Genomic DNA, 19,137 nt, shown 5'->3' with positions numbered 1-19,137 from the left:
TTAGATGTTTTTGCAAATTGCAAATTTGTTGCTGTAATGCAATTGTTATGAACTGTCATTTTGTTTGTATATGCTTCATTTTGTTTTCTCTTCACACAAACTTTAAACTGTGGAACCACACAGCAACAATAATCATTCGATCTCAATGCTGTGATAAAATTTCATGATAATTGGTTAATGGAAACTCATTGAAACTTGAATTATTGCAAGAACTGTTGGTATACTGACGGATAGAATGACGGACGAACTGTGATATACCATTACTAGTCACGAATGAGATGAGTGAAAATAATTAGCATATATTTTAGGTAAGTACTTACATCTTCGTAAATATATCTGAAAGACTGGAGACCAAAGTACTTGTTGATGAACTCCTTTGGAATTCTCCACTGTCCCTTTTTCAGTAGATACATTGCCAGTGCATTGTCATACATATCAGTGTCTTCTCCCTAGTATTTTGAACACGGTACACATTACATGAAATGTCTATGATATTGCTTTAGCATAAAATTTCTGTGTAATCAGCCATTCTTGTGAATGTAAAGAATAAAAAAAAAACAAAATGAACCAATTCATTTTCAAAAACTAAGATAGTGTTTCTAAATATGTCGTGTCGTATTGGCCGAAGGTCTTTGTATTTAAATTATTTTAAAAATCCTGAAAGCACTATGACACTCTAGCCTGTGGTTACGTTCTGTCTTACCCTCATAATATAAAAAAAAATATCAAAGTGAGTGATTTAGCTAGATATAAAACCGGGTTTAATGTACCATTTGATACTGAAGGAAATGCCTGTACCAAGTCAAAAATAAGACAGTTGCTTTCCTTTGTTTATTGTATTTTATTTTGCCATTTGATAAAAGGCTTTCCGATTTGAAATTTCTTTGAAGTTCGGTATATTTTTTTCTTACTATTAATTTTCCGGTACGTACATAATTTAAAATCAAAGAATCATTAATCAGTATAGTTACACATTCTGTATCTCACTATACTCTAAAGTGATTGCTAAGATTCTCGTAGTGTATTACAATGTAAAACATGTCAATGCCCTATAATACAATATTGTTTTTTTTTCAATCTTAATCCCTCCTGGTTTTTTTCTATCATACTTACATACATGTCAGCATCATCGTGGCTTGCCATTGATGCTAAAACATATAAAGAGCTAAAACTATAAAAAAAAAAAAAAAAAAAAAAAAAAAAAAAAAAAAAAAAAAAAATCTGACACACCATACATTTATCGTATAGAAAATGTGATAATATATTTCACCCCCCACCGTTCATAATCGTATACATTGCCAAACTATAATTTTCGACAACATGTACGATAGGATATATAACCATACTATTGGTAATTGATTCTATGGTATCTGCATGTGTATAAACTCATCATAGATACCAGGACTAAATTTTGTATATACGCCAGACGCGCGTTTCGTCTACAAAAGACTCATCAGTGATGTATTTATTATATATAATTGAAAATATATTTATGCCAACGGAATATTTGTTTCTAAAATGTGAGTTTATATTAGTTAAATTAAAAAGATTTGCTTTTTTAAGAAGTCAAAACACCACTTGTTTTACACTGTTTCAGTCAAATTAAGACGCTAGTACAACAGTGTAAATTACTTTACCTCCAATTAGTAAGTAACATACTAAAATATCTAAATCTATCTGACTGGGGATATCTGCTATTGTTGAGATTTCATCCAGATTGTCCGTATTTTCCTTCTTTAACTGTATATAAAATGATTTAGATTTTTTTGCGCTCCATGGTTTATTCAGAGTCGTTATATGCGTCGTTGCCTTATATTGTGATTCATCTTCTTCGAATGTTAAAGAAGTTAACACACTAACAGCCTTACTGGTTTTCTGAAATAAAAAAAAATGTATAAAAAAATGAAGCTTATCATTAAAAACAATGGTATTGTATTTCAAGACATTAAACATGTTAAAAGAAGAAGAATACATAGAGAGGTCTTTATTAATATGGAAGATGACTTTTCATGATCTCAACGCATCACTGCTTACTAGGTTAAAATTATTATTCGGCAAAAGACAACTTCGTTTCTAAATTTAAAGCTCAATCACAATAAAATATTTGTAAAGCTCAATCACAATAAAGTATTTTTAAAGCGAATATTTGACGATACGAAATTTCAAAAATTAGACTGGAGTTGGGGTCAAATATTTTAAAACTTTTTTTAATAAGTCAATTTCATTGATGTCATAATAATCACATTCTTTTCGTTTTTAAATAATAAAACCAATGCAACATTATTTTGATATGATTACAGAATGTTAAAGAGTTGTCATAAAATGTATACAGTTAACATTGCAAAAAGTAAAGTGGTATTGTTTTTACTAATTTTATTTCCTTTTATTCTCTTCCCCTAAAATCATCTGATTTATTTATGTATATAGATTTGGTTTTTTTTATAATTCTGTTCTTATTAATGTCATTTACCTCAATTTGTACAATTGGAAACTGCATTTTCTCTGCGCTAGACAAGACAGTTTCAATAAATCCACCGTTCCTTAAAGATATGACCACAGGCAAAACTTTCTCACCCAAGACATCTAATGAAAATAGAAATAAAAAGAATCCTGAATAAATACATTGTAAAGGTAGTGACTGTAATCCCATTCACAACAGATTTCAAGACAGGAATGCAAAGTATAAGCCTGGTGATTAACTCGGGGACTAAATAAATGCTCAGCAGAAAAGTCGTAAGATGTTCAAGGGTAATTAGTTTCAATTGGTACTTGATCAACCTCGGATATTTAAAAACAGCTGCCAAAAAAGTGGTCTTAAACACGGATAATAATCTGCATTCCATAAAATGCATTGAGGACCAAAATTTATAAAAAGTGTAAACGCAGGCAAGGCTCGTGTTTTCTTTAATTAAATATTCAGAAGATTAGTGCCAACTGCCTGTTTTATCACTGTCATTTACTCTTCAAACATATCTTTGTTATACTCAAAATGGCTTTTTGAATGGCAATTTGAATGGCTACATAAATGAAGCATATTTTATTCAATTGACTTTTGAAGTATCCTTAGAGATATGGTTATGAGTTATCTACTGTAGCACCTACATTTTTTTGTTGATTAATTGAAGTCGTATCTAAACTAAGGTATTAACACAATATGGTTATACTAAAGTATTGTATTCGCTACTCGAACTTTGGGTCATATGTTTATGAACTTATGAATCCAGGGGTTTCACATTTTTGAAACAGGAGTTTCTAATGAACATTGAAAGGTAACCCCAGTATACAACAAATGTTAAAAGTTTATTCTCGTTTTGCTGAAATGGGACGTGCATAATCTAATCTAGTTATATCACAGTAATAAATAACAAGTAATACTTAGACAAAAAGTCAAGCTTACTTTCGGCCATTCTTTTGAAATAATCAATTTCACTTTCGTCTTCACTTATCATTTCTCCTCTCTCAAAGTTCGAGTATCCCCTCTTCACCAATTCCTGTTAATTAACACACATACACCAATGTAACATATTAAAATTATTCGGTTTTAAATCAAAATGCCAAAATACAAGCGAAAAACAAATATACAATAAAACATAACTAGATGTCATGTGTGATTTTGACGAAAATTGTGAAAAACTGCCGAGGAACACAGGGGTTACTTGGCAGCTTGTCAAACCAAATGCATGTGTTACATATAATAAAAACCGGAAGAGTAACACAATGGTAAGAATAAACATATTATGTGAATTTAAAACAAAATAAACAGTTCATTTTTACTTAATGGAGACACATTAAAAACATAAACAAATACAGGCAGACAGACAAACAAACTGTCAAGACAAACAGACACACTGTTATGTTTCAATTTCAATCTCCATCCGACATTAGTAAAAACATTTTTTTTTATTAACCCTGGCTTTCGAAAGCGTTCATGTTGTTAATAGTCAGGTAATGTTGATAGTATTGTCGTCAGAGTAAAAATAGGAATATATGTCTGGCAATATGATAAAATAAAAATTGATTTTCTAGCTTGAGTCGGTACGGTGAAAATGAGAAAAGCAACCGAGTTGAGATGACCAATGATTATCTGTTTTCGCTATTTTACCCATGACGACGTTGTCAATTTCATGTTAATTTTATTAGCAACGCCACGTGCCCTTTAGTTATTATCGATAACTTTTCATATCAGTCGACTCCGCTGAGAAAGGAAATTATCAGTCATCAAGATCAAAGGAAAATTTCGTAAAATATCGATAACTATTAATAATGTACCTTTATAATATCATATCCAGTTTTATAATGTATTACTACAGCAGTTGTTGATCCACGATAAAACAGCAGTCTTTGATGAACAATATAGCAAGGTAGCAATGTTTTCTCTAAAAAAAAAAGGTGATATAATGCTATAATATCCTGATCATAACTTAAATAGCAAGTCTCATAAATTCGGTTTGCATGTAGGTATCTATTTCATCTTTTAAAATAAATATCTAAACATAAGTCTGGAAAACATTAAGCAAATAAAAGGTGTCATGGGTGCTTGCTCACCTAAAATGGTGAATTTAAGGATTAATACAAGACTTTAAATTCGTTTTTTCTTCTTCTAATCTCATATTATAGCCTAATGCATAAAATTGAGAATTGAAAAGGGGAATGTGGTCCTCAATGCAATTAATGAAGTATAATTTCCTATTATTATTAGGATAAAAACTCAATAAGGTCATTTATTGAAGTTAAAACCCGAGATTTATCATTTAAGTTGAACTGTTGTCTGTTTGTCTTTTTCTTTTATAGCCATGGCGTTGTCAGTTTATTTTCGATTTCTGAGTTTGATTGCCCCTCTGGTATCTTTCGTCCCTTTTTAATGTCTTATTACATCGTCCTTTTTAATTCACTTTTATCAGCCAATAAAGGTCATACAGATAAAGAATGAAAATCAAGATTTATAGTAAATATATGTTTTGTAGTTGAAATTTTGAATAAATAAACTCATCATAGATACCAGGACTAAATTTTATATATACGCCAGACGCGCGTTTCGTCTACAAAAGACTCATCAGTGACGCTCGAATCCAAAAAAAAGTAAATATTCTTATGGGTCTATTATTTTGCTGCAGAGTTTCGATAACAGCTCGACCTTTAGGTTCCATGCTAGTTTGCGTAACTGTTCTATAAAACTTGTTTACCTAACAAATTATACATACATCGGTTCGCATAGATTTGTGTCGAAAAAAAACCAAAAACAAATATAGTATACAGTAACAAACGACAACCACTGAATTAGAGTACATTGATATTTCACATTTAGAATTGTTTAGGTACCCACTTGAAAACTCAATGACATCTTCTAAAAGAACTGTGTTGTCTTCTTCGTTGTATCCTTCGTGGTTGGCAAAAATCAGAAACAGACTTGGTGTGTAAAATTTCTTCTCCTCTCTTTTTGTCATACACCATATATCAACCTGAATCTGAGAATTGTAAATCTTTGATGATACATGATTTACAAACACATAATTCGATCAAAAAAGCAATACACAGTTACATAAAAAGACAGACATACTTGTTTTATAGTTACCTAAGTCAATGAGGTGCTTTAGTTGTTTACCTATGTTCATATCTTGGAAATTCATAACAAAGTTACAATTGAAGGCGATATACAAAATAGAGGAATTCTCATGAACTGCTAAAACAGATGACGTCGACAGCGTAACTGTATTTCTCCCGTCGATTGATAAAGTAGAGCCTATGATATCTTCTGGTTTATAGACTCACCATTTGTGAAGTTAACTTTAGTTCTTCTTTATATTTTTTTTTGTTTTGTGTAAAACACGGATAATATTTAGAAAGAACATTGGAGCAATTATGATTTTGCAGACATTTCTCACCATTTCATCATCATATCTTAAAGCTAAATCAGTTAGGTCAACTGTTGTTTGAATCTACAATTTGTTAAATAGTCTTTTTCTATTTGCAAAAGATGTACACATAAGTAACATCGGTACTAGATGTTCATGATTATTATGAAAATATGTGTCTCCATGAATAAAATATGAGAAATAAGGTACCTTTTTCTTCATGTTTTTGTCCTTAAAATAAACCTCTAAATGACCAAAGGCAACTGAAACATAGATTGTGTCATGTTATTATTCATTTAATTGAAAGAAAGTCATCGGAATTTCAAATTGATAATTCTAATCTCTTATTTTCCATTAACTACCTGTTTTTATTGTGAAATAAATCTAAATGAAAATTGAAATAAATTGAATCTTACTTTGATATTCATTCATAGCTGCGGAAAAGTTAAATAAATGAATTGATTGTATTGCTTAACGTCTGCTAGGTAAAGCAATAAAATTTTGATACTGTAATTCATTGAGGAAGATCTCTTGGGTCTGTTTTCTGTTAATATTTTTCTTAAAATGTTTATTTGTTGTCTTTAAGATCACCCTTACTTAAATACCCTTTGTTGGACGTTGTAACGCAGATAACTACACAACCAATATATGTATAAATTAATCTTGTGCGAATCTTTTTCAGCATTACAAAAAAAAGAAATCAGGAATCTCGGTTTTTTCACTATGTTCTTTTATTATTCATTTTTAATACAAACGATCCCTTAACTATTTTATATATTATACTAAGCGGTTGTGTCCGTGTGCTCATAATTAGCAAGCGTGAAAATGTCAGTTCTTTGTTTTAATTCAAAGGTCAACGTCAAAGTCTTCATTTTATATTAGATTGTACGTGCAGTGAATATATTTTTGTAACCACAAGCGATAGAACTACTTTGATTTCTGTTATCCATTGGCATCTTAAAGGAGTTGTTGTCCCTTAAATATTTTAAAACTAGGTTTCATTAGCGATAACTTCTAACTCGTACATAATATGACCATAAAAGCTATTATTGAAAGCACTTTACTTTTATAAAGTGAACTCTCGAAACCATACGTTCTTATGAAATTGTCGTAACTATATATTTGTGGAATAGGTGTATATTAAGCTATCAAATGGCATTTGATGTTTACTGTTGTAACTGGACGCACGATCATAATTGTTATAAACAATCATTATCAATCGATCTATGCTTTACTTTTATTCTTAAATTGCTTCTTAGTTTTTTCTGTTACAGCTATGACACGAAACCCTCTCTCTTCAATGACACGGCCAAACAGAGTGTACAGCTATATATGACACGAAACCCTCTCTCTTCAATAACACACGGGCAAACAGAGTGTACAGCTATATATGACACGAAACCCTATCTCTTCAATGACACACGGCCAAACAGAGTGCAACCGGGTATTTCAAATATGACTTTTGAATACAAAATCCGAAATAAGTAGGTAAGATGAAAAGCTTAATCGATATTCAGGAGGAAGTAAAGCCATGGATATAAATTATGCAAATTGGTCAGCAGATTTCTGGACAAAGAAATGTCTATACAATATGACAGTTGTTATCCATTCGATTGATGAGTTTGGGCTATTGACTTTGTCATTTGATAAGAGACTTTCCGTTTTAAATTATCCTTTGAGTTCGATATGTTTTATACTTTTTATTTATTGATATGAAAGTACACATTTCTACAATCTGACTTTTCTTCATTTATGTTATTACTTACCTTTACCGACGGTAGGAAGGTGGTCAGGATAATATTTAACTGTTCTCCCCTTTTTACATATCAGTTCGCTTATTTTCGTTTGAAGTATTGCCTCGTCACGTTTGATCTTCAATTCAAGTGTGTCATTTTCCGATTTACAGTACCCTGCTACCTTCCAAACTAAAACACACATTATGTTATGCATATTACAAAGTAATACATACAAACATAATATATAAAATAAAAGAGAGGTGGCAGCAAAATAGACTGCTCGTGCTCATGCAGCGTTAAGCGAACACCAATTAATGCTAATAAGATATGGAAAATACCAAAGGGATAGTTGAAACCATATGTCGATAACGAGTTGGGTTGCGTTCAATATTGTAGTAGCTTCATAGGGATACGTAGATTTTTGGCTACCGAACGCGTAACTAGCCTACTTGCTAAATAGATCTAGATAGTAGCTAGGCTAGCTACACGTTCAGTAGTAAAAAATCTATGTAGATCTATATAGCTGCTGCGATATTGAAAGCAACCCTGGTAATGCTTTGGCAAGTAGTCAATAACTGTTTATTGTCCAATATATACAACTCGCCTAAACATCAACCCAACAATGTTAGATCTTTTGTTCTTCCCTCGCCGGGATTCGAACCCATGCTACTGAGATAGCATGACACCAAATCGCCTGTACTGTAGCCGTCCCGCTAGACATATATATACATAAGTGTAGGAAAGACGATGATTGGTCCATTTAATCATATTAATCATATTTCTTCAGGCATGATAAATATCTAGTACAATTGCTTATTAAAAATATCATCAGTAAAATAATAATATTGAATGTTTTAATATGGCCATTGTTATATTATAGTTTGTTTCTGTGTGTGTTACATTTTAATGTGTGTTTCCGTTGTGTCGTTTGTTTTCTCTTATTTTTTAGTGTGAATTCACATTACTATAAGACGTGTCACGGTACTTATCTATCGCAAATTCATGTATTTGGTTTTAATGTTATATTTGTTATTCTGATAGGATTTAGTCCGTTTCTGTGTGTGTTACATTTTAATGTTGTGTCGTTGTTTTCCTCTTATATTTAATGCATTTCCCTCAGTTTTAGTTTGTTACCCCGATTTTGTTTTTTGTCCATGGATTTATGAGTTTTGAACAGCGGTATACTACTGTTGCCTTTATTTAAAAAAAATATACAATATCTGATCGACAATATCATAGGTACAATGCATCATTGTGAGTAAAACTTATGATGATTTTTTTAATTAATAGAACTTTCAAAAATTTTGCAGGCATTTCATTTGTAAATTGGTACTCATTCATTTAAATGTGTTATGCATTTTTCGTTAGCTATTTTTATCATCTTATACAAGTGAACACATATAATTAATAGTTCTTATGGGGGAAGGGGTTACTATCGACTGATACTATATAATCGACTCATGCAATTAAACAATAACCTTTGAAAAAAGCAAGTCACACATTTTAAATTAAAACTATTATCATTTTTATTTTTCAAGAATGTATTAGTATATCTTATATACAATACAATACAATATTTTAGTATCAATCAAGGACGCCCTAAGAGAGCAGTATGATGACAAACAATGTTATCACAATGATTATTAATTCTTAATGGTATATAATGACAAAATATAGAACAGAGCAAATAAACACAAAAGAAAAATTAAAATCCAAGATATTTATATATATTAAACATATAAAAATGTTATTCAACTGTTTACGGATACCATTAGTGTCATAAAATTCAAATTTGGCCTATAAATGATTCACTGGGCAACTACATTGACATCATTTACATTTTTTTATCAAATTATCCCTCTCAGTCCGGAGACAGATTATCATATTACATAGGTGTTTTAGAACTTCTAGATTCTCACAACCCATTACCCATATAAACATATTTTCATTGTTACATTTCTTTAGATTATGATAATAAATACAAACCTCTTTAATAAATGTTATTCTATACGTTTCTAATTGTTTGCTCGTAGGAGAAAGTGGAAATCATCTTCCACCTCCTCCTCACAAAGTTTACAAATACGCTCATGAGCTGGGATGTTTTTGTGCCTCCCTGTTTCAAGTTCATGGTCCCTAATTCTTAGTTTTGTTAATGTCTGCCTTTGTTTAGAGTTTAGCAGGTTTAAATACGGTTCAAAATTAAAATGTTTTGAATAAACGTAATGTACGAAGTTTATTTTTTTGTTTATTAATACTTCTTACATCATTAAAAATGTTAATTTATATATACCTTTATTTCGACATTATTATTTTTTTCACTTCCTTACCTTTCTTATGTTTTCCTCTCAATCTAACAAGTGCTTTAGGTAATATACCTTTGGCATACCTCTTGCCTGTCTTTTGAATATCTAATCGTGGGGGCATTTCAACGCTGTAATAAATGTATTCTATTTTTTTTTTATAGACACAGTTTTGATTTCTGTTGCATTCGATTATATTGTAATATATTTTTCATATTAAAATTTACAACAGATACAAACTATGTTTTATATATTATCGACTTCTGACTCCGGATTATATATTTTTCATACGTTACCTTATATGTGGTTAGACACCATGGTACTCAGTAATGGCAAACAAAAGACGTAAAATCAAACATATAAGCTGTGCAATTTGGTGGTAAAGATTACCTTAGCCGTCTTTTGGCACAACTTTTTGGAATTTACGGTACTCAATGCTCCTCAACTTTGTACTTGTTTGGCTTTATAATTATTTTGATCTAAGCCTTACTGATAAGTCTTATATAGACGAAACGCGCGTCTGGCGTATTAAATTATAAACTTTTTACAGTCTTTCAATTACTTTGTCGAGTAAAGAAAACATACAACAGTTTAGATTCCCAAAAAGGTTGTACCGATTAAAATCTTTATTAAAATTGTTTGACGTTGTCCTTACTTGGTCGAGTCACAGGATGTTCGACCAAGGAGAATGTTGCCTGTCATAAAAATATATATAATACTCTGGAGTCAAAGGTAACACGAAGATAGTCTAGTTTGTTTCCAAAACTTACGTGAAAGGATTTAGAATATCAAAGGTATTTGTTTCAATAAGACCGCTTTGTTAAGTTATTATTGTCCTTCTATGCCACCATTGGATAAACTCAAAAAGGTATTTGTTTCAATAAGACCGATTTGTTAAGTTATTATTGTCACTCTATGCCACCATTGGATAAACTCATCATAGATATCCGGATTGAAATTTGGCACGCCAGACGTGCGTTTCGTCTACTAAAGTGAAATACGAGTCTGTGAGTTGAATGAAAGAAAAATTGAACAAAAAGTTTTGTTTAGAGCCGAACGTCTTATGTATATAAATTCAAAGAGGAAATGACCAGCATACGATTCTTATAGTGAAAATTATAAATGTCTTACCCTTTGGCATCCTCATTTTGAATCCGTCTGAAGATATGACTGATGTCATGTTTATCTTTCATATAACAAACAGTGCACAGATTGTAGAAGTCACAATTTAAACATTTCCACCTTATTCCTCGAAGTGGATTTGCTTGACACGATTCACATAAAACACCAGGTAGGGTATGTTTCGAACCTTTATAATACATGAAAGTTATAAACAATATTACGGATTTCATGTTGGTCGAAAATAAGAATTCCATGTATCGCTACTTTTTACCCTTTTTTTCTTTTACTATTTGGTATTAACGGTTTTTCAACTTATCTTTTGTGACTACGATATGGGAACAATATGATTAAATACAGTTAAGGTCATTGCAAATTACACACACACACACATATATATATATATATATATATATATATTATACATCACCCTTCTCACGGTAGATATAGTGTCCGGCTGGGATCGTGGTTTTCCGAGTGATTTGATCGGGCTTTTTCTAGTGTGACCACTTTTTTTCGAGTGAATGTGAACAAAAATGTAAACAAACAGACTTCCTTTCTAACAAGACGTGATATAGACGCTTAAGTTTAATATATACAAAGTTATATTAGGTTTGCAAGTATTTGATATAAAAAGATATTACTAATCCGACAATATTTTTCGTTTAAAAAAGTTTAAATAAGCCTTAAAATGCTTTTATACCAAAATACAGAATAAAGCAATTTTTGTACACATATACATTGATAATGTTGACGGAATTGCATACATGGAATCTATTTATCCTTATAAATACAGACACTTTACAAATATTCTTGTTTTTGCATTGAAAACGACATTTTGAGACTAAATACATTTCTTCATGTTCGGGTTTTTTCGAGACGGCCCGGGCTTTTTCGAATGTGTCCGAATTTTTTCGAGTGATTATAAAAATATTCTATAGCTTAAAATGCTATTTGTCAGTGTATTTACGTTCAAAAGAATAAACAAAGCTTCAAATTAAGTACGTTTCCAGGCACGAGCCAATGCATTCGTCAGATTGATTATGGTGTTCTAACACTTAAATGATATAAACATTCGTCCATTTGTATATATATTGTTTTTGTCATATCTTATAATTTAGTACATGTGCAGTATATACTCGTGATGTCAATTTTATTCTGAAAGCATAGATAATTTGGATTGAAACTTGCATACAGATAGTTTGTATTCCTGATGAGCTATTCATTTCATTGTTAATTATGTATAAAATCTAATTCAAATGTTTTTTGTCAATTCCCACATAGAAAAAAAGGGGGGTGGGGTAAGGGGGTTAAAATCATATGTTTCCATTCAAATACATTGATCAGCCAATAAAGGGTTTCCAACTAACGGACCCCCCCTCCCCCCCCCCCCCCCCCGGTATCCGCCACTGCCATGGTCGCATGATGCACCTTCCACGTTTTGAAAGTTCATTTCTCTAATACATAGTTGTATCTTATAATCTGTTTCTTGCATGAATAGAAATTTATCGTATCAAACTACAAGGAGTGTGATACGAAAATCTGCGTTAATTTGATCTGCTTATACATCATCATAAGACGATTTCATGGCATTTCCACTGGGTATTCGTTAGGTCATTTCGTGAGCAAAATACTAGAACAACGATTCGCGGGAAAGTATTGACTATTTTAAGACAACTAGGTTTAATAACTTGTGAGAATGGGATATCGCTTGATATCAACTCTCGTTATTTAATTCAAATAGTAATAATAAACTCGCCACAGGCTCGTCTATTATTATATTGAAATATAGATTTAGCTCAACTGGCCAAAAAGGGTCAAGACTGAAGTGAGGTTTTCTCATCACTTAGTGTTCGTCGTTGTCTCGTCGTCCATTTACTTTTACAAAATCTTCTTACTTGACCAAGTTCATTATTGATAGAGATAACTGCAAGAATTTTCAGGAAAGTAAGATCTACAAACAAATCACAATCACCAAAACAGAGAATTGTGTCATGAATTTTATTCTTGTCTTTTATGTTGAAGAGTGTCCTTTGTTTAAAATGCAGTGCAGCAAATAGACCAATGTGAGTGACACATGCTCTTTAGATACTCTAAATTGTTTAATAATGGTCTGAAACTTTACATATCCGGTATATCTTACAAGTGGACCAATTGCATTTGCCTCTACAAAATGAACCAATTGACATACAAAATCGAAAAATATACAAAGAGATCATACTGCTAAATATGAATTACATGGCTTATTCGTTTCTTCTGTAAAATAAATAGACCGATAGATTTTTAAGTATTGTATATTTTTTCCATTTTTTAGTTCCATTTTATTTAGACCTACGAGTCTACAAGCGTTACATCAGTGTTGTTTATCAGATGCGTATCTTTATATAACTTATAGAAAACATTTGGATGCATATATTTATATAACTTATATACCTGCTAGTGAATTATCGAATAAAAGTAGTTCAAATGCATCTTCCCTTCCCGTTTTACATTTTACAATACCATCAGCATCATCCCATAAAACATCGACTTTTTTGCCTGATATCTCTACCGCTTTAATCGTTCCTAAGATATTAGGCTCATCTTTTGAACTTCCACCTTTCTTGTCATTTCTCACTACACGTAACCCAGCTTTTATCTTCTCTAATACACCAAACATAAAAGAAAATAAAAATGGTAGAATTGCAAACACTTATAGAACAAATCATAACAGGCATCTTGAAATACAAAGAACAAAAACTAGCATATGAAATATTTTGAATGGGTCATGTTCTATAGAGCAAACAAAAAGTGGAAATTATTGAATAAATGTTTTATTATATAAACATATTTTGTTATATTTATCAATTAACGATCTGATAGTTTTCCCTTTTTAGTTTCCTTTCGCATTCTTTCCTGAGTTTAAGATAGTGACAAGATTATAAAACGAAGATGAACCGATGTTTAATATCATCTGGTTTCTAATTAGTGACATCTATATTTTGTATACTGAATTCATTTTATTGAAATTGCATGAAATATGTTCATTAATTTGGAGTCGTTACACGAGTTGTAGTTTGAAATTATGTGTTTGTTTCTGTACTTCAAAATATTCAACATATCTTTATGTTTCATTGGCATACATTTATACCAACCTTGCTATTTACAAACATATGATATTTGTTTTCGCTGATATGACTGATAAAACAACGTTTAAATATGACTGTGATGAAAATTAACATATGAATTATAGTATGCAGTTCATGCACGGTGTGACATTAAAAAGTAGAATCAAAAATAAATGACTGACCTCCAGCATAACGCTTAATTATTTCATGACCTGCAAAGGTTTTAAACCTTTTTAACTCATCCTTCACGGATGAATGACCTTGAATATCCGCCTGCAAACAGATAAAAAAATATATGTGATACGACACTTTATTAAATAAAAACATGAACAGAATAGAACAAATACGTATACAGAAGTCAAACAACTACATATACATGTTTTTAAAAATACAAACCAGAGTTCGATAGTACATTGTATAGCCAATGAACTAGGAGTTTGTTTACGTCATTACCCCGACCTAAATAAAAAGAAGGCAACCGAAACACATTAACATCAAGAGTAGAAACAACATTAGCATACATATTTTTGTAGTAAATAATTTATACAAACCTTCTGAAACTCTTCTCAGCTCTGCAACATTTTTTGGTTCTTAAATACATTGGCCTATAAATATTCACCTTTGAGTATAATGACGAAAGGAAATCCTTAAAGGGCGTCGAAGCCATGCAATTCTCGTATGTTGAGTACGACAGTTGCCATTAAGACATCTGTCGATCCATGGACATAAACCCTTTAAATGCTTAATATTCATCAAGTTTGCATAGTTTTCATTGATCATTACAAAGATAGTTTCGGATACAATTCAGTAATTTCATGATCAAGAGATTTAGAATTTAAAACGTTTTGCTTTCAAAATGTTAAGTTAGACTGGTTCGTGGTCGTTGATTTACAAGTTTGAAATCATCCCTTCGTAAATTTTATAGACGCCATCAGGGATTGGTTGGCCGTTATGGAATAACCGTTTCACAGATGATATCGGATATGTTCCTTACGTCGTAACTGCAATCACCTTTCCTTTCATGAATGTGACCTACCGAATAAGACTATTTACCAGATTTGTTATAACATGAGCAACACGACGGGTGCCACATATGGAGCAGGATCTGCATACCTTTCCAAAGCACCTGAGATCTGCCCAAGTTTTTGGTGGGGTTCGTGTTGCTTATTCTCTATCTTATTCTTTAGTTTTCTATGTTGTGTCATGTGTACTATTGTTTGTCTGTTTGTCTCTTTCATTTTAAGCCATGGCGTTGTCAGTTTGTTTTTTGATTTCTGAGTTTGACTGCCCCTCTGGTATATTGCGCCCCTCTTTTACAATGTTTGTGTATACCGCAGTTGTATTGATTATTTTAAGAAAGGACAATTTATTATCTAGCATAAGTTATTATGGAAACACGTGTCATGTGAGTATCAGTCGTTTTATCATTTGTATGAGCTACCTAGAATACCAGGTATTGTTCCCTACCTCTACGTCGTTGCATTCATTCCTACTATCTTCTATGTTTTCAACAGTCTGTTTATCCTGCGTAGGTTTACTTTTAATTGAATTGCTCAATTCTCTGTGTTTTATTGGGGGTTGTGACACTAGTACACTTTTATGTCGAAACAAATCTCTTTCCTGATCGTTATTTAAACTTTCATCTGAGGAACTTTCATGGTCTGAAAAATCAGGTGACGACGAACGTGTCTCCGGAAGAGAGCGTCTAGCAAGTATAACTAACTCTCCAGCTTTCTTAAGGGTTAATTTGTCAGGTGACACAGCAGTCATCTTTCTAACCAAAATGGAATAGAAATAAAAATAATATACAGATTACAATTTGTGCATTGTAAAACCATCCAACTTTTTAATATTTAGTAGTGATAAAACAATGATATGACTACTAAACAACATGCACACAAACAAAAAACTATACATCACATAGTATGTTACATCCGTGTACGATACCAATAATCCGAGTTATAAATAACTTTCATAATAATTTTGGCTTGAATTTAATATGTGCAACATTAGTTTTCCGATTTTTTTAGAAGGGTACTCGGTGACCAAGTAGTCTTTCTGTGGAATTTTCCAGTAAATGATAGTACAATGTACTGATATGAAAGGTAGTTGTGTAAATGAAATAACCCAATAGTATAGGACTATATATATTTTCTATGATAGATTGTAGAAAATAATATGCCAATTTGATTTTATTCAAGAAGTCGAACTCTGTATCACTAGCTTAACAGCACTTCAGTTGTGAGTTCGGATCCTGCACGTGTCAAGTGATTACAAATTTAGAAGTATGTTTTCTTTATTTTTTGTTCGTTTTTCCCTACAGACTTTACCCATTATAGTTTTCCTACGAAAGGTCGAATTTATCTTGAGGCTCTCCGGCTTCCACCTTCGATAAAAATTGACCGCCATGAAGTAGTGTTTGTGCCGAAAGCGACATTAAACACAAATCAATCAATCAATCAATGATTTTCAGAACAAATAACAGCAACAAATTGTACCCACTAGGGAAATGAATCAAGATATGTCATTTCCGGCTTTTTTACAATTTATTACAAATATGATCAGAGTCATTTGGGTGAAATTTCATATTGAGGTACTGTAATATATATTTGATAATGTCAGTTAAATTAATTTCATGATGTTGATGATTCGAGTTGGTACAGCATACGTATATACATAATGTAAAACAATTCAAACGAGAAAACTATCGGCCTTATTTATGCAGGTTATTTTAAAGATGTTAAGGTTTTTGTCGGATAAGTGTATATATTTACCAAACAATTCCTAATAAAAAAAATTATATAAAATTTGGAAACTTTCTTATTTTGTCTTTATAAGTTGATGATTTCAACAATAAAAATTTCCATGATTTTGTCCAAAGTATAAACATTTTAATAAGATATCTTATTTAATATATAAGATATCTTATTTAATAAATCAGATATCTCAATTAATATATAAGATATCTTATTTTATTATTAAGATATCTCAACTAGTTTATAAGATATCTTATTTAACTAAACAAGATATCTCGAAATTGAATAATTTAAAATATAATAACCATGATAACGGCGTGCCATAATGGTGTGGTTCTTGTTGTTTATTCTTTAGTTTTCTATGTTGTGTCATGTGTACTTTTGTTTGTCTGTTTGTCTTTTTTTAATTTTTAGCCATGGCGTTGTAAATTTATTTTCGATTTATGAGTTTGACTGTCCCTCTGGTATCTTTCGTCTCTCCTTTAAGGAAATTCGATATTCTAAAAAAAATGAAATGGAAAACGGAAATTTTATTCGGATTTTCAATAAGGGTTCCAAATAACAATATATAAAACAGAACGTTTTTTTTATAATTTTAGTTCGTTTTTATTTCGTTACATGAGACTGTTTTATATTTCATCGATTATCATCAAGAGCAATCAATATATCGTGCGTCTTAATTTGAATGAGGGTCTGTAATGGTTTAGGGGGGGGGGGGTCCTTCATTTCTGTATTCTCAATGTTTGAAGTCATTTTTCTCTTATCTTTATGTTTTAACACCTCATTATTTTCTATTCTTTAATTTATGGTCCGATTTTTCTTATTCTTTATATCTTTTCCCAATCATTCTCTAATCTTTATGTTTTAACACCTCACTATTCTTTATTTTATGGTCTATTTTTCCTTATTTTTTATACATGTATCTTTTGCCAATTATTCTCTAATCTGTAAACCCTATCCACACTCTCTTGTAAAGCTGAACTTAATATACTAATACATTATTTGAAAGTAACTTACTTTATGCGACCTTAATCAGTATCTCCTCGTGATGGACGTATGATATGGAATAACACTAGCACTAGGCTACTGAGTATATCACATTTGCATACAGACTTCCCCGAGAATGTTTCTTACAACAAAATTTAAAAACTAAATATCACTTTTGATATTATATTTGAACATTTTTTAAAGTTGTGTATAATTCATTATAGCTGCGAGCAATTTTTACTTTATCAGCTATTAACATATGTAGCATGACTAATAATTTAAACAGTACCTTTAAAAACCATTGACTCAATATATCAAATACAATGGTCTAATAGGTTGAATTAAAGAATTGTTATAATGAAATAATTACCGTTCAATTAATATTTCGACTTGTTATCTTATGTTTTATCTATCTATGATATAGGGTTGTTGTCATTGTAATACCAGTAATGTATTAAATGACTTTAGAATGACTTCACTACATTGCCAAAAAAAGAAATACCTCTGTCATAAATAAGATACATATTGAATATGGCAACCTATGAAGATACTTCCTTTCATTGATGTAAGTCACATAAAGAATATTCAAATCGCATTAAAATGATGTATCAATGAAAAATACACTAAAAGGGATTAAAAGTACCCATATCCTATTCTGACCTGATACAGTCACTTGCTTTAACAAGAAAAACCAAATATCGAATATAACTATATACATAAATTTGGTGTATTTACTGTCTTCTAATTGGTTAAAATTATTAGTTTTATTTTTGAATGTTGTCAATTTTGATGGCGACACGCCCACTCTGACGTTGAGTATTCATACGCCAACATGTGTGTACAATGTTTTTTGTTAATTTAAATTATATAAAAAGTTCTTTGCGCCTTATTTTTGATAGAAATTTATTTATAATGAATAGCAATAATTTATTTCGATTTTATTGAACCATAAAACTAATTTTTGATTCTTCTCATTTTACATAATCCGCTTCGCGGATTATTCAATGTGAAGAGTCAAAAATTAGTTTTATAGTTCAATAAATTCAAAATAGATAAAAGCCATTCATTAAATAATTACATTGCATATATATGTTTCATCATAATACGTTATGTTGATTGGCTAACAGTAAGCTCGCGTCATTCTGAAATTAACCTTCTGTAAATTTAACATTCTTGACGACAAGAGCTTCCACAAAAAGACAGTGCACAAGTAAATATAACAAAAACTTGATTGAAATCGTGTTTTAATTATCCTAGCAAAAATGTTATTATAAGTAATG

At 31.0% G+C, this 19,137-nt stretch overlaps 1 protein-coding gene across 1 annotated transcript in view; it reads right to left on the bottom strand.

Annotated features, from left to right (window-relative positions):
• Positions 1-18,115, bottom strand: part of LOC139527755 (uncharacterized) — a 40,082-nt gene extending 21,967 nt beyond the window's left edge. The window contains exons 1-15 of the mRNA XM_071323394.1: positions 17,888-18,115; positions 15,582-15,888; positions 14,297-14,387; positions 13,441-13,650; positions 11,020-11,197; positions 9,916-10,019; positions 7,619-7,777; positions 6,063-6,115; positions 5,324-5,465; positions 4,270-4,376; positions 3,398-3,491; positions 2,471-2,583; positions 1,638-1,875; positions 1,114-1,148; positions 321-449 (exon numbers count right to left, since the gene is read on the bottom strand). Coding sequence (XP_071179495.1) covers positions 321-449; positions 1,114-1,148; positions 1,638-1,875; positions 2,471-2,583; positions 3,398-3,491; positions 4,270-4,376; positions 5,324-5,465; positions 6,063-6,115; positions 7,619-7,777; positions 9,916-10,019; positions 11,020-11,197; positions 13,441-13,650; positions 14,297-14,387; positions 15,582-15,884 — 1,956 coding nt within the window. The 5' untranslated portion in view covers positions 15,885-15,888; positions 17,888-18,115. The remainder of the gene's footprint in view (positions 1-320; positions 450-1,113; positions 1,149-1,637; positions 1,876-2,470; positions 2,584-3,397; positions 3,492-4,269; positions 4,377-5,323; positions 5,466-6,062; positions 6,116-7,618; positions 7,778-9,915; positions 10,020-11,019; positions 11,198-13,440; positions 13,651-14,296; positions 14,388-15,581; positions 15,889-17,887) is intronic.
• Positions 18,116-19,137: the final 1,022 nt, after the last annotated feature.

Source organism: Mytilus edulis, chromosome 6 (genome assembly GCF_963676685.1).
Source record: "Mytilus edulis chromosome 6, xbMytEdul2.2, whole genome shotgun sequence".
Classification (NCBI taxonomy): domain Eukaryota; kingdom Metazoa; phylum Mollusca; class Bivalvia; order Mytilida; family Mytilidae; genus Mytilus; species Mytilus edulis.
This window is presented reverse-complemented; position numbering and strand designations above follow the sequence as displayed.